At 44.1% G+C, this 17236-nt stretch overlaps 1 protein-coding gene across 2 annotated transcripts in view; it reads left to right on the top strand.

Annotated features, from left to right (window-relative positions):
* Nucleotides 1-6100: 6100 nt before the first annotated feature.
* LOC306918467 (uncharacterized protein) overlaps nucleotides 6101-17236 on the top strand; it is a 22261-nt gene continuing 11125 nt past the window's right edge. For both annotated transcript variants that reach the window (XR_013789341.1, XM_079531369.1), the window contains exon 1: nucleotides 6101-6763. Coding sequence is in view for 1 of the 2 variants with exons in the window: in XM_079531369.1 (XP_079387495.1) it covers nucleotides 6478-6763 (286 nt within the window). In the remaining variant the exon portion in view is untranslated. The remainder of the gene's footprint in view (nucleotides 6764-17236) is intronic.

The raw sequence follows: 17236 nt of genomic DNA, 5'->3' as shown, positions 1-17236 counted from the left end.
CTGTCTCAGTCATGGTTGCAAAAAAAAGAAGGAAAAAAAGGTAAATTATTCCAGGAGTGAAAAATGTGTCTACTAGGTCAGCGCTGTGGCCATGATGGGGTTAATCCTCCTTATGGTCAGTCCACAGTGGTCAGTCCACAGGCCCGAAGATAGCTCCTAGCCTCCTAGCCTCCTAGCCTCCTAGCAGAGTCCAACAGGTCCTGGTGTCCACAAAGCCCTATAAACAGGCCTACAGCAGTCTCTCTACCACAGCTATAGAGTCTTACAGGTCCTGGTGTCCACAAAGCCCTATAAACAGGCCTACAGCAGTCTCCCTACCACAGCTATAGAGTCTTACAGGTCCTGGTGTCCACAAAGCCCTATAAACAGGCCTACAGCAGTCTCCCTACCACAGGTATAGAGTCTTACAGGTCCTGGTGTCCACAAAGCCCTATAAACAGGCCTATATCAGCCTCCCTACCACGGCTATAGTCTTACAGGTCCTGGTGTCCACAAAGCCCTAAAAACAGGCCTATATCAGCCTCCCTACCACGGCTATAGTATTACAGGTCCTGGTGTCCACAAAGCCCTAAAAAAAGGCCTATATCAGCCTCCCTACCACGGCTATCAGACTGCTGGTGGCTGAAGGCTTCCACAAGCCCTACCGTAGACCCTAAACAAGCTCCTAGCCTCCTAGGAGACTCCACCAACAGCCCTACAAGGGCCTCGATCCCTCCCACCGCCCCAAAATACTGTCTGTCTGTCTGACACACACACACACACACACACACACACACACACACACACACACACACACACACACACACACACACACACACACACACACACACACACTGTGTGTGAGTGTGGACTGACCTGTATGTCTGTCTGTCTCACACACACAGTGGCCTACTCTGTCTGTCAGTCAGTCCCTTGTTACCAGCTTGGCTCTTTCTTTCTTTCTTTCTTTCTTTCTTTCTTTCTTTCTTTCTTTCTTTCTTTCTTTCTTTCTTTCTTTCTTTCTTTCTTTCTTCCTTCCTTCCAGTGGGTTAGGGTTAGTTACTGCTACTGCAGGGACAGACTGCAGACCGCTCTGCTGAGATTAGATTGGGGGGAGGGGAGGGGGGGGGGGGGTGACTGAGAGCAACTAAAGTGTGTTACTTTAGTAACACACTCACGCATGCACGCACGCACGCATGCACGCACGCGCGCACGCACGCACGGTGCATGCGTGCGTGCGTGCGTGTGTAACATGACATCAGCAGAAAGGTCAACAGTGGTCCGGTAGGATCACATTCAACACTGATGCATTCTGGGTTATTCTTAGAGCTGCCAGCATGCTTCTCCTTATTAGGACACACACACACACACACACACACACACACACACACACACACACACACACACACACACACACACACACACACACACACACACACACACACACACACACACACACACACACACACACACACACACACACACACACACACATCTTTCTCCCACACCTTCCATGCAGTTCAGAGCTAGAGTAGCACAGCTCTCTGTTATCACCATAGTGAATGCACATCTAGACAATTTACAATTTACAGTTTAGGCATTTAGCAGACGCTCTTAATCCAGAGCGATTACACACACGCACGCATGCACGCATCATTCTAATATAATAAATATTTTGTTTTCGGTATCTCAGCTCAAGCCTACAATGTAATACTTTGTTGTGCACAAACATCAGTATATATAGCCTATAGGCTATATATATACTATATATAGTATATATTATTATTATTTATTTTGGTGGATCTTGGTGGATCTTGGCTCAAAAAAGTGTGGGCACCCCTGGAGTACAGCATCTTGGGTCTGGTCCACAGGATTCGCTACACCACCAAGATACCCATGTACCTATCTAAATACTTCACTAAGATACCCATGTACCTGTCTAAATACTTCACTAAGATACCCATGTACCTGTCTAAATACTTCACTAAGATACCCATGTACCTGTCTAAATACTTCACTAAGATACCCATGTACCTGTCTAAATACTTCACTAAGATACCCATGTACGTGTAATACTTCACTAAGATACCCATGTACCTGTCTAAATACTTCACTAAGATACCCATATACCTGTCTAAATACTTCACTAAGATACCCATGTACCTGTCTAAATACTTCACTAAGATACCCATGTACCTGTCTAAATACTTCACTAAGATACCCATGTACCTGTCTAAATACTTCACTAAGATACCCATGTACCTGTCTAAATACTTCACTAAGATACCCATGTACCTGTCTAAATACTTCACTAAGATACCCATGTACCTGTCTAAATACTTCACTAAGATACCCATGTACCTGTCTAAATACTTCACTAAAATACCCATGTACCTGTCTAAATACTTCCTTAATGTCAACGAAGTCCACACCCACAACCACGTTCAACCCAGATTCGGCTCAAACAAGGGCTTAAATTAATTTCGCTCCTATGCCACTAAAATGTGGAACACCCTACTAACAGAAATGTGAATCCCTAGACTCCTTCAAAACAGCTCTCAAAGAGCACCTACGGGCGGATGCCTGTAGATGAATATATATTATTTCAGAGCGAACATATTCAACTCAAATCTTTGCTTCTATTCTATTCTTGCGGCAATTACACATATTTTTGGGGATCCTTGACATGAAAATGTTTGAGAACGACTGACATAGAAACATGATTTTATTTTCTTCAGAAAACTGTCATGATTTAGAAGACATTAAGTAGCCTAGAATCTGGTTTCAGGTCTAAAGCTGTGAATAACATTGAACTGAACCAATTCAATCTGTGAATAACATTGTTATTAACAGTTATTAACATGTTATTGTTAATAATATGTTAATAACATTGAACTGAACCAATTCAATCTGTGAATAAAATCACCTGCTTCTTGTTAGTTGAATCCTCCCGGCCTGGGAACGAGGCTCTGCTGCCATCTTGTGGTGACATCAAGCAAAGGCAGAAATAGAATACATTAAGTACTCATTTGTACTTTATTACATTTTACTGTAAATTAAGCTATACGTTTTAGTTTAGTTAGTTAGTTTACATTCAGTTCACATGAAATAACCAACTAAGAACATCAGAGCTTCTTAAAGTTTAGTTAGTTAGTTTACATTCAGTTCACATGAAATAACCAACTAAGAACATCAGAGCTTCTTGTGTTTTAGTTTAGTTAGTTAGTTTACCTTCAGTTCACATGAAATAACCAACTAAGAACATCAGAGCTTCTTATGTTTTAGTTTAGTTAGTTAGTTTACATTCAGTTCACATGAAATAACCAACTAAGAACATCAGAGCTTCTTATGTTTTAGTTTAGTTAGTTAGTTTACCTTCAGTTCACATGAAATAACCAACTAAGAACATCAGAGCTTCTTATATGGCAGATTACAGAAACATAATTATACACCATCAAATAAAATAAGAGAAGAGAAGAAGCACCCACCTCATATAAAACTGTGATTTAAATAAATTATTAGTATAGAATATTAGTAATATTATATAACTAGTATGATGATAGTATTTCTGTCTATGTAATCTTTATGTTGTGTAATCTTTATGTTGTCGTCCACTCAGAGTTAACAGTCTTTGTATTGAGTTGTGCTTGAAATGTAGGCCTACTGTAATTCTGCAAACTGTTTTAATAAATACTTCAATCAATCAAACTCTAAAGTAGTCTCGCCGTGTGCGTAGCCAGACCGTTATATTATATTATAATTATATTATAATTGTATTATAGCTCTATAGAGCCAGACAATAATAGTCCACAATCTATGTTTATTATGACGGAAGCATTCAATAGCCTGGCAACGCGAGACTACCTCAAATTAAATGCTCACATCCGGTCCCGAGCCCGCCTACTGCATCCGGTCGTGTTCACAACGTAAACACTGCATGTATTTACGGTATTTACGTATCCGCTCTAGACCGGATATGCAAACTGAACAGTGATTCAACCCTCCGCTGATGGGACGCTTGTTTTATTCCGCCGGCTACTACTAGTAGGGCGGAGGTGTTATATAACGACCTGACAAAGACTATGTCTAAACCTAACCCTAACGAGTAAAACGAGCGCACCCTCAACCATCGACTCGCAGGCTCTGCAAAAAAGGTTCTCCCGTTGTTGCCCATAGGTGTTGCCATGTCTGCTTATTATAAGCGACTTTGTTTGGGTTTGTATTTCAGTAGTTTCTTGTAACTATATTGGTGGTTGCAGTTTTTTGGGAGCTTGTTTCCAAAATGTAGTTGCTTATTTTGGGCGTCCTTTGTGTTTTTGTTTAAACCAGTGGTTTCATGTCAAGGACCCGCAAAATAATGATGTAGGCCTATGTATTTGTCTGCAGACCCTAGCTCTAATGCCCAACGGAAGCAGCAGCAGTAAGGCTATGGAACAGAGCGAGCAGACCCCCGATCTGAACATGTTAAATGTCAGGGACAAGATTTGTACTAATCTACTAATCTCACAACACGTCCTGCCTAATAGTTCCTCTTCTTTTGGGCTTGTCTTCATGGTAACAGGTCATCTCGCCCCTTTGCCAACTCGCCCCCGCGAAAAGTGAAGGCTCGCCCCGGAATTTCGAAAAGTGAATACGGCTCGCCCCAAACCGTGGATAGCTTGCCCCCAAAGCGTGGATATCTCGCCCCAAAGCACGGATATCTCGCCCCATGTTTATTTCATGTTTATTTTACCTTATTTCTCATATTAGAACATTTAGAATCAATGTTGTTTGTCAAAGGAGAACATTTAGAACCAGTTTGTTGTTGTTGTTGTTGTTGTTGGTCAAATGAAAATTATGCATGGATAATGAATGGCTCACCCCCCTCCATTGTTCTGGAAATTCCATTCTGGAAAGGCGTTCCATTCCTCCATTACTGAAATTAGTTGTTGTACTATTCTGCTATGTCTGCCTAAAAGTACAGTAGGCCTACTTGAAATTCCATTCTGGAAAGGCGTTCCATTCCTCCATTACTGAAATTAGTTGTTGTTGTTGTTGTTGTTGTTGTTGTTGTTGTTGTTGTTGTTGTTGTTGTACTATTGTTGTACTATTCTATGTCTGCCTAAAAGTACAGTACTTGTTAGTTGTTAGAGTTAAAGATTTAGCTGGAGACCTGGAGTCTGTGAAATCTTTCACAGACTTACAGCGCCACCAACAGGTGGATTTTTGAAAATGACTCAAATCATGAAGGCAGCGTGAAATTTACGTGGAATCTTTCACAGACTTTCATACTAGGCTGATGAATAGGCCGATCTTCGCCGCTTGGGGCGAGTTGGCAAAGGGGCGAGCCGTCTCGTATTCTTTTTCATAGACCAAGGTTTCCTACTTTTTCCATATAAGGGTTTATTTGTTCATATTTAAATGTTGTGATGAATTGAAAATGGTGGACCCTGATGTAAACTATAGATTTAGTGCTTTAATGGTATTTATCCTCAATGTAACAGTTTCATTTTTTATTGACTTGTGCTTTCATTTGAAATGTACCCATTCTACATACTGTGAAATATAATGAAATGTACCCATTCCACATACTGTGAAATATAATGAAATGTACCCATTCTACATACTGTGAAATATAATGGAATGTACCCATTCTACATACTGTGAAATATAATGAAATGTACCCATTCTACATACTGTGAAATATAATGAAATGTACCCATTCTACATACTGTGAAATATAATGGAATGTACCCATTCTACATACTGTGAAATATAATGAAATGTACCCATTCTACATACTGTGAAATAATGAAATGTACCCATTCTACAAACTGTGAAATAATGAAATGTACCCATTCTACATACTGTGAAATATAATGAAATGTACCCATTCTACATACTGTGAAATATAATGGAATGTACCCATTCTACATACTGTGAAATATAATGAAATGTACCCATTCTACATACTGTGAAATAATGAAATGTACCCATTCTACAAACTGTGAAATAATGAAATGTACCCATTCTACATACTGTGAAAGAAAAAAATTGTCATCCAACCTGGTTGCTTACCGTATTTCTCTCGCGAGATCTGGCAACACTGATCTCCGTGGTGTTGTTGTTGTTCATTGCGCATGCGTGAAAGACGTCGATGCGGAAGTTGCCCCGGCAGTATGTGCGTGTAGTGTTGATGTTGTTGTTGTTCTAACCCTAACGGTCGGCAACGGGCCACATGTTGTTGTTCTAACGGTTAACGGTCGGTAACGGACCACATGTTGTTATAACGGTTAACGGTCGGTAACGGTCCACATGTTATAACGGTAACGGTCCACATGTTGTTCTAACGTTAACGGTCGGTAACGGTCCACATGTTGTTCTAACGTTAACGGTCGGTAACGGTCCACATGTTGTTATAACGGTTAACGGTCGGTAACGGTCCACATGTTGTTCTAACGGTTAACGCTCGGTAACGGGCCACATGTTGTAATAACGGTAACGGTCGGTAAGGTCCACATGTCTCCTAAAATGTGTCAGATGGAGTCTGTACGGCTGGCCATAAATGAACACATGACGTCAGTGGTGGGAGAAGACATCCTGTGTGTTTTGGAGAAACAGCAGCATGACAACAAGGCTTGTTGTTGTGTGAGTGTGGTCAGAGTGTTTGTGTTGGAGCGCCTCAGTGCGGCCGCCGGGTGGATGTGCAACCTCTTCCAGAGAGAGATGGAGACACTGGAAACTCTGCTGGACCATCAGTCAAAGCTGCTGGACATGGCTTTTAATGTGGACACACACACTGCAGGTAACACACACACACACACACACACTGGACCATCAGTCAAAGTAGACCTAGAATGTCTGTGATCATTCATATACTTCGTAAATTCTGTATCACAACACAGGCATAGATCGCTTGCACCTCTCTAGCCGCAATTTGCAACTCTAGATTTTTTTATAATGGGATGAATCTAGAGTTGCAATACCCTCCATTGACTCCCCACTCATCATTTTGTGTTTGCGATCTGCTTGTCTTAAACGACGTTAAACTCACCAACATTGCAGCTGTAGTCCAAGCTTGAATTATTCTCTTTCAATCTGCCGAGCTTGTTTTTCATAAAAATCCCCCGTAGACATGTTATGAGCTACTTTCTGTCAAGAAGAAGAAATGTTGGAGTTTGGAAGTCGTTTGTATTAAGGGGCCACGCTGCTGCCTCCTGCATTATGTGCAAATGCGAAACAGATGCATGCAGGGACGTTCAGTGACTTACGACGAGCGCTTCCAAACTCCAGCACTTAGAAAAAGAATCACTTGCACAGAATTTCTTGACAGAACGTAGCTCATAACATGTCTACGGGGGATTTTTATGAAAAACAAGCTCGGCAGATTGAAAGAGAATAATTCAAGCTTGGACTACAGCTGCAATGTTGGTTTAACGTTGTTTAAGACAAGCAGATCGCAAATGCAAAATGATGAGTGGGGAGTCAATGGAGGGTATTGCAACTCTAGATTCATCCCATTATAAAATAATCTAGAGTTGCAAATTGCGGCTAGCACCACTCCTGGTACAAATGAAACATGTGCGGCATAAATGTGATAAATGCTCTCCGTTTGTACTCACCCATTAAATAATCCCAAAGACGTGGAGTGAAATATTGTCCTCTATAGTTTCATATCCATGTGAAAGGTCTGGCACTAAACGTGTATTTAGTCAAATATCTCCACTTTTTCACGAGCTGCACACAGACGACATTCTCTCCGGGCGAGGGCCCGGAATGATCGATGGACTGAATTTACCAACAATCCCTGTTGATTACCGCATACGTCATCACAAATTAACCAGGGAAGCACAAATGTTTGGGACATACAATTGGCAGGTGCATTGCGATAGGTGCTGGGTAATTAATCACACCACCTGCCAATTGTGTGACCCAAACCTTTGTGTTTCCCTGATGACGTTTGTGATGATCAAAGTAAGTTTTGATAAATGAAGTCCAGCTGTCATTCCAAACCCCTTTGCCGGAGAGAAATCTGTCCGGGTGCAGCTCGTGAAAAGGTGGAGATATTTGACTAAACAAACATTTTATGACAGAACTTTCACATGGATATGAAACTAGAGGACAATATTTCACTCCAGACGTCTTTTTAATGGGTGAGTTACAGTCCAAATGAAGCATTTATCACATTATGCCGCCGTTCTCCCGCTGCAGCCACGAGTAACGACACTGATCTAGGGCTCCTGTATGTGGAATACTGTACCAACTGTATGTAACAACGGAGACATTCTAGGGCTACAGTCAAAGCTGCTGGACAGGGCCACTAATACCATAGTTCTACTAGGAACTACAGGGCCACTAATACCATAGTTCCACTAGGAACTACAGGGCCACTAATACTATAGTTCCACTCAGTCAAAGCTGCTGGACAGGGCCACTAATACTATAGTTCCACTAGGAACTACAGGGCCACTAATACTATAGTTCCACTCAGTCAAAGCTGCTGGACAGGGCCAGTGATACTATAGTTCCACTCAGTCAAAGGGCCAGTGGGCCACTAATACTATAGTTCCACTCAGTCAAAGGGCCAGTGGGCCACTAATACTATAGTTCCACTAGGAACTACAGGGCCACTAATACTATAGTTCCACTCAGTCAAAGCTGCTGGACAGGGCCACTAATACTATAGTTCCACTCAATCAAAGCTGCTGGACAGGGCCACTAATACTATAGTTCCACTCAGTCAAAGCTGCTGGACAGGGCCAGTGATACTGTATAGTTCCACTGGTAACAAGACAACTCACCCCTAAAGCCACTTTTGGTGAGTTGTCCAGACAACTCACCCCTAAACGTGAAGACATCTCACCCCTGCTTTTTTAGGGGTGAGATGTCTTCACTTTCCGGGGTGAGATGTCTTCACTTTTGGCCACTTTCGGGGTGAGATGTCTTCACGTTTAGGGGTGAGTTGTCAGGACAACTCACCGGGGTGAGATGTCTCGTATTCTTTGAGCTATACTTTACTGAATATTTCACAAGAATATAACACAAGAGTCAAATGTACGGTCAAATGTAATGTAGTTTATTTAAATATAGAAACATTGTAAACAAAGTTCAAACAGCAGTTTGTACAAAAAATATAAAAAAAAGGTAAACATCAAAAGTTTAGAAAAACATCAGTTTGTACAAAAAAATATAGAAAAAAGTTAAGTATAGAAAAAATGTAAACTAAAAAATATAGTAAAAAGTTGTCATAAAAAATAAAAAAAAACATCAGTTTGCTACAAAAACACTAAAAAGTTTAGGTAAACATCAAAAGTTTAGAAAAACATCAGTTTGTACAAAAAAATATAGAAAAAAGTTAAGTATAGAAAAAATTTAAACCCATATGATTAGATGAATGTGCAACTCACAGTCAAGCCCCTAGTCAGGGACCTCTATGGAACGATGATTGATATTGCTTGTAACTTTATAATTTTTATCAGACATAATAATGCTATATAGTTGTTTAAAAAGTGACATAGTACTGCTTTAACCCATTTAGACCTGACTTCGAAATAAAAAAAAGTCTTCTGAAAGAATATATTCAAAGATGTGTGCTGCATTTTCACGATTTTTTCAAAAATAGCATACCTATAAGCTCGTAGCGCGCCACTCGCTATGAGCTTGTAGATCTGCTATTTTTCAATAGCTTAAAGTATAACATAATGCTTAGTTAAAACACCAAAAGGGGTTCCCATCCAGAATGGGTTTAACTGTTACACCCCTCTAACAATGCTTAAAAAAAATTGTACAATCTATCAATTATGCAAGAATGTAAACATGAGATAGTCAGACTGCAGCACTGAAGCAAATTGATATAGCACAGAGGCCATTAAAACCCACTTCTGTCTCATTCTGTCTCCTAAAACTCAGACTTTCTGCAGCATCTAACTAAATAAAGCTGTCTTCTTCTCTGCTCTCAATGTCAGAATGACTTATAGAGTTACAATGTGTAACTTTGTGTATGTGGAAAAAAACCTCTCGATCACTCTCTACTTACTAGAACTATGCTTGTTATGGTTAGACCGAATAAATTGAGTTTGTTTAGCTATCCAGTGTGCAATCATTAATATATGTGTTCCTGTCGGGCGCCCGCTGGCCTAGCGGTCCAGGCGCATGCCACACATAATATGGCTCTGGCCTGACTGCGTGTCACGGGTTCGAGTCCCGTTCATGACGACCTTTGCTGCGTGTCTCTCCCCTTCTCTCTCTCTCCCTCTTTCCAGTCATGTTTAGCTTGGGAGGCAGGGTTGTTCCTGTCTACCTTCACTTGTATAAAAAGGCAAAAAGCCAAAAACAAATCTAATATATATATATATGTTCCTGTCTAGACTAGAGATACTTAGAAATAATTAACTCAGTATTTGGTATAGATCAAGCAATGCATCCACAATTCCACTATAGCACGCAGCCTATATGCCAAATGTTATACTGTGATATTATACAGTATTCAGCACATTATTTTAGGGCTATTTTGCAAAGACATTTATTTTACAATATGCAATCATTAGCGACATTGTCACTCGTGTGTGTGTGTGTGTGTGTGTGTGTGTGTGTGTGTGTGTGTGTGTGTGTGTGTGTGTGTGTGTGTGTGTGTGTGTGTGTGTGTGTGTGTGTGTGTGTGTGTGTGTGTGTGTGTGTGTGTGTGTGCAAACTTCTGAAGAAATGTGAACTGAACCCCTCTCAATTTGGTTACTCCAGAAGAGTCCAGATGGCTGTCACTTTTCTCACATGCTAATGTAACTAGCAATAGCAAGATCATTGTCCGAAAGTTCGCTTCGTTTGGCAGGTGTGAAGGCTCATTCGAATCCTAATGCGTGTCTAATGTGTCTGTCTGTCACTGTGTGGGGATCCGAGTGGAGACTTTCTTCATCTTGTTTAAATATAAATACTTCAAAATTAAAACACATGTTTAGCTCAGCATGATCTATAAACTGTATAGCTAACATGGAATATGCATAATAATTGTGATCGGATCATCAATGGGACTCTGGGAGTAGGCTATCTATTGTAAACTTCGGATCATTTTGCGCTCCCGTCTCCGCTGTGCCTCGTTCATGTGCCCAAAAAAAAGAACAGTGGCGCGCACACACACACACACACACACACACACACACACACACACACACACACACACACACACACACACACACACACACACACACACACACACACACACACACACACACACACACACACACAGTAAGTCTCCGACGACACACTGCATCCGTTACTCTCACTTTACGTGAACAGTCTATTTTTTAACATCGGCTTCTGAACACATTGATAAAATTCCCTGCTACGTTTCCTTGCTTTCCCTGACACAGCCAGTGTGAAGGCAAACCGCATCAAATTAAATATGCAAGAATCCAAATTCTCCGCCCATACGCATTTGAGTCTACAGAAGTATTAGGTGAGAATGTGACCTAATTAGCAACTTTGTACAGCCGTCTGGTGGCAGTGTCTACTCCTTACAAGTGTTTCACCGGATTTTACTGTTAAATAAATAAATAATTAGCCGTGACTGCGCACGTCTGTAGGAACCGATAGTTAGATCCGAAATTGAATTATGCCTACTGTAATGGGTGCCACGGAAAGTACAGACAACTCACCCCGCAATGTCAGAAAGTGAAGACATCTCACCCCGGAAAGTAAAGACATCTCACCGGGGTGAGATGTCTTCACTTTCCGGGGTGAGATGTCTTCACTTTCCGGGGTGAGCTGACCGGACATCTCACCCCGGACATCTCACCCCGACATGTCAAAAAGTGAAGACAACTCACCGGGGTGAGATGTCTCGTATTCGTTCCACTCAGTCAAAGGGCCAGTGGGCCACTAATACTATAGTTCCACTCAGTCAAAGGGCCAGTGGGCCACTAATACTATAGTTCCACTAGGAACTACAGGGCCACTAATACTATAGTTCCACTCAGTCAAAGCTGCTGGACAGGGCCAGTGATACTATAGTTCCACTCAGTCAAAGGGCCAGTGGGCCACTAATACTATAGTTCTGTAACGATTAAATAATTAAATTAACTGTTACTCTTTTTTAAAGCACGGGATAGTGACTGATCTCCTTCGACACAATTGATTTATGCTGAATGACAGGAATGGCAATAGACATTAGACAGCAAACACACTCAGTAAGAACACAGCGAAGTAGTGATGAAGTTATGATAGTATTTATCTACTCAAAGGAGAAATAATAATACAGCCAGGTATAAACAACAACCAACTCAGATGAATGAAAACAAGTTGAAACCCTTTGAACCGAATGTCCTCGATTCGCGCCCGCACGCACGCACGCACGCACGTACGTCCGCTAAATAGTTTATTAGATAGGTCTGTAAGAAAAGAGTAATTAAAGTCCGCATCTCGCGCACGCGCCCGCACGCTCCTATTGTTCCTTATCGCTCCGTGAATCCAAACGGCTCCAAACCGTCCCAGAACAAACGAAAAGTGTCAATCAATCAATGTCAATCCAAAAACGTTACTCCAAAAGTTATCCAAAAAGTAAAGGGATCCCCAGCAACGACGTAATCCACAAAGTAATGACTCCCAAGGGAAAAAACAACAATGGATCCTCGCGGGGTATAAAATAAAATATAAACGGTCTCACCAAGTCTTTTCTCTTGTGAAGTACAGCGCGCGGCAGTGTGGCCTTAGCTATTTTCCACCTATAGCGTTCCGAGTAGAGTTAATTATTAAATAAATAATGATCAAACTGGTCTAGGTCTCCTGTGGACTTCCTGGACGGTTTGCCTCTCTCGTTCGTTCCTCCCGCGGGCCGGCCACCAACGCCTACTTTACGTGCGTCAGACAGTCTCGGACCCGTCAATCAAAACAATCCCCTCAAATCATAACATAGGCTTTCAAAACACCCCTTAAACAATAACAAAATAAAACCTATTAGGACATTACCCTTAAAGGATGGCGTTAATTAAGGACCATTATACAATATCTGTGACATACACTTTTAAATGCCATAAATAAAATAAATCCTTCTTTTAACATATGTGGCAGCGCTACATAGACCCCCCCTCCAGCCATCGGCTACTAGGGTGAGGTACCATAGAACCTTTTTATATTCACCACATTGATAGTGTCCTGTTTATCAGGTGGGTTATTCCATCCGATTCGGTAATTCACCGGCCCTAATTTTCTCAGTATTTTAGCTGGCCCCTCCCACTTGGGCGCTAGCTTGGCGGAGAACTTGTCGCTGGCCTTCGAGAGAGGATGAGTCCTGACCCAGACTAGGTCACCCGCTAGAAAGTGCGCTTCTTTCCTGCGGGCATTATAATACCTAGCTTGTCTAGCCTGGTGCACACCCACTCTCCTCCTGACCTCCTCCGCCATCTTCTGTTGTCTCTCCACCAGGTTGTATGCGGCTTGGTCTGCCGGAGACGGTGGTTTATTGATCAGCCTCTCCAGTGGGCCTTGGAGCTTCCGACCCAAAGCCAGCTCAGCAGGGACTTTCCCGGTGGTTTCCTGTTGGGCTGTGTTGAGGGCGAAGCGGAACTCTGGTAGCCACTGGTCCCAGGTGTTATGGTGCTGGCCGACGAATGATGCAATCATGGTTTTCAATGTCCGGTTGATGCGTTCTGTAAGGTTGGTTTGTGGGTGGTAACTGGTGGTGAGTTTCTGGACAACACCCCAAGCCTTGCAGAGGTCCATCAACAAGTTGGCAGTGAATTGAGGTCCTCTGTCCGAAACGAGGTACGAGGGCACCCCCCAGCGGGTGAAGATTTCCTCCCTGAGGATCTTGCTGAGACGAGGTGTTTTGCTGTCTCTCAAGGGGAACATCTCTACCCATTTGGAGTAATAGTCCACCACTACCAAGAGGTAAACGTTGCCGGCTTTGCTCCTGGGGAATGGACCCATCAGGTCGACGCCTAACATCACTCCGGGAGCGGTGACTTGAGTGCTCTGTAGTAGCCCTGCCGGCTTGGTGTTGTCTGCCTTGTATTGCTGGCAGGTCACACAAGTCTTTGTGTGATCCCATACGTCCTTCCGGACCATTGGCCACCAGGCAACCTCCAGCACTCTTAAGAGGGTCTTCAGGCGACCCAGATGACCCCCCAACGGATTGTCGTGGAAGTACCTCAGGAATTCTGCCACCAGAGTCTGCGGAACGACCAACTGCCACTTTTCTCCCTGGTTCTTCAGCGGTACTCTTCGGTACAATAGCCCTTGGTGGTTACAGAAGCCGATGCGATCGGGTGGAGATGTTGTCCGACCGCTGTCTCTCCTCAGGTCCATCACAACCTGGTCTGTTCCTTGGGCCGTCGCCAATTCTGCCAATGTGGTCGGCAAGTCCGAGGGGCTTTTCGTGGACATGACAAGACAGGGTGAGGAGTGAATGGAGAGTGGCTCATAAGCACGGGACAGTGCATCCGGGGCGACGTTAAGACAGCCCCTCCGATAATGAACCTTGAAGGTGAATTGTTGCAGTCGGAGTATCCAACGAGTCAGTCGAGAGGTGGTCTTCGGGCAGTTGAAAGCCCAGGACAGTGCAGCATGGTCCGTGAAGACTGTGAACTCTGGTCCCTCCAGATAGTGCCTCCACTTTTCCACAGCCCAGACCACAGCCAGGCACTCCTTCTCAGAAGTGGAATAATTCTGTTCTGGGCCTCGGAGTCCCCTCGACGCGTAAGCAATTACATGCTCACCATCGTCGGTGGTCTGGGAGAGGATGGCTCCGAGACCCACTTCGCTGGCATCCGTGTGTACCTGGAATGGTAGTGATGTATTGGGTTGCGCCAACACTGGGGAGCTCTTCAACGCCTGCTTCAGAGCTTCCATGCTGTCTTGGCACTGGCTGGTCCAGTTCCATTCCACTCCCTTCCTCTTCAGATTGTTGAGAGGGGCTGCCATATCGGCAAAACGGGGAATGAATTTGTGGTACCATCCCGCAAGCCCCAAGAAACGCTGTACAGCCTTCAGATCCCGAGGGACAGGATAGTCAGATACAGCCTGGGTCTTAGATGGATCAACCTCTACGCCTCTGTTGGAGACAATATGCCCCAAGAACATCAGCTCTCGTTTGAAAAAGTGGCACTTCTTCATGTTGAGGCTGAGATTGGCGGCATGCAACTTCTGGAAGACGGATTCCAAGTCTCTAAGATGTTGTTCTTTGGAGTGAGAGTACACGATGATGTCATCGATGTAGACAAAGCATAGCTTTCCCCTCAACTCCGACAAGACCGTCTCCATCAGCCGCTGAAAGGAGGCTGCCGCATTCCGCAGACCGAATGGCATGGCCTTAAACTGGAAAAGTCCAAGAGATGTAATGAAAGCAGTCTTCGCCTTGCTCTCCTTTGCCATCGCCACCTGCCAGTATCCAGACTGCAAGTCCAAGGAACTGAACCATGAGGCCCCTTCCAAGGATTCAAGGATGTCGTGAATGATGGGCATCGGATAAGCGTCTGGCAGCGTTTTGGCATTCACCCTTCGGTAGTCCACACAGAATCTGTAGGACCCGTCTGGTTTGTTCACCAGAACTACAGGTGATGACCAAGCTGACTGTGACGGCTCAATGATCCCATCCACCAGCATCTTCTCCACATGTTCCTCTATGACTTTCTTCTTCTGTGGAGACACACGATACGCCTTGCATCGTACAGGCACTTCATCCTGCACGAAGATGGTGTGCTTCTCCACAGATGTCTTCCCCAGTTTACTGGAGGTGACTGCAGGCCAGTCACCCATGAGCTGTAGGAGCTCCTCCGGACAGTCCGTGTCATAAGGAACCCGTAACTCTGGGTTGACCGTAGAGGCCCAGCAACTTCTCATCTCTCCTGGAGGCAAGGCATAATAGAGGCGGATGCCTGGTTGGTAGATGATGGTGGGAGACTTGTCCCACAAGCTGGAGTTGGCCTTCTGGCTTAAGAAAGGATAATAGGTATAACCTTGTCCAGTCTTCAACCCATACCTATTCTTAGCCAGATCAAGAATGGCACCGGTCTCGGCAAGGAAATCTAGCCCAAGGATCAGTGGGAACACAAGATGGCGATCTTGCATCACATGGGTGTCGATGGTTCTTTTCACCCCATGCCAGTTGAACCCGAGGTCTTTCTTGCCCAGGGCCTGATGAGCTGAGCCATCAGCTAGGACAAAACCCTGTCTGACAACCGGTAAGGTTTCGTCTGGTAGCATGACTCGCTTCCACAGACTTTCCTTAATCAGGGTGAAAGAACTCCCAGTGTCCACCACTGCCTCTACTGGGATTCCCTTGATGGTAACTGGGACCAACAGGAGCTTATGTTCTTTCTTTTTGCAGCTCTTGTGTTGCACTAGAGAAAGCTCTGCTATGGTCTTCGCCGACTGTTTCTTCTTCTCCTTACCCTGTTTGTCAGTACTCGCCTTCACCCTCTGCCAGTAGTCCTGGGTTCCTGAGAAGTCCTTCTCCACCATGGACCCCACCTTTACTAGCTCGGTCACTGTCGTCACAGTGCCCCGCAGGCAGCCAGCCACTTTAGGGTTGATGTTACTCAAGATGCGTCTCACTATATCTTCCTCTGGCATGTCTCGCTTCCACTTGAGGCACAGTGCACGATAATCGTATGCAAAGTCCCTGAGACATTGCTCTGGTTTCTGCACCATGGACCTCAGTCTCTCCTCCACTTCTGTCATGTAGTCAGAGGAGAGGAAAGCGGACATGAAGGCATTTTTAAATGAGACCCAATTGTGGACTTGGCTTTTAGCAGCCTGCCACCAGCTGAGTGCCGGCCCCTTGAAGACGGAGGACAGGGCTCCCAAAAGTTCCCGGTTGGAGAGGGGTCTTAAGGCAAGGAAGGTCTCACACTGCTCAATGAAGGCAAGGACATCGGAAGTTTCAGTCGTGGCACCAAACGTAGGAAACTCCAGCCGCACCGGGGGTTTGGAGTAAGACGGAGAGGAGAGTGAATGCGCTCCAGGCTGACTATATGGTATAGGGGGCGCTATGGGGCTGACATCTGTGGAAAGTTCTAGGGGTCTGCTTGCTACAGGTGTACTAGTAGGTCTTGCCCTAGCAAGGTCTTTCTTCCACTTGTCGTCCCTGCGTAACAAACAGTTTACTGTATCCCTTTCCAGTTTCTGCATGTCTGCCCTTATATCTTCTCCTAGTCTGGTGAGAGTAGATTCAATGGACTGCCTTAGGTGGGCCTCCCTGTTCACTGAACTGGCTATGGAAGCTCTAAAATCATTTTCGAGCTTAGCCAATTTTTTTTCCAGAGACTTCACCTCACCTTTAAGTTCCCCA

Source organism: Electrona antarctica, assembly GCF_951216825.1.
Source record: "Electrona antarctica genome assembly, contig: scaffold_223, whole genome shotgun sequence".
Classification (NCBI taxonomy): Eukaryota; Metazoa; Chordata; class Actinopteri; order Myctophiformes; family Myctophidae; genus Electrona; species Electrona antarctica.
This window is presented reverse-complemented; position numbering and strand designations above follow the sequence as displayed.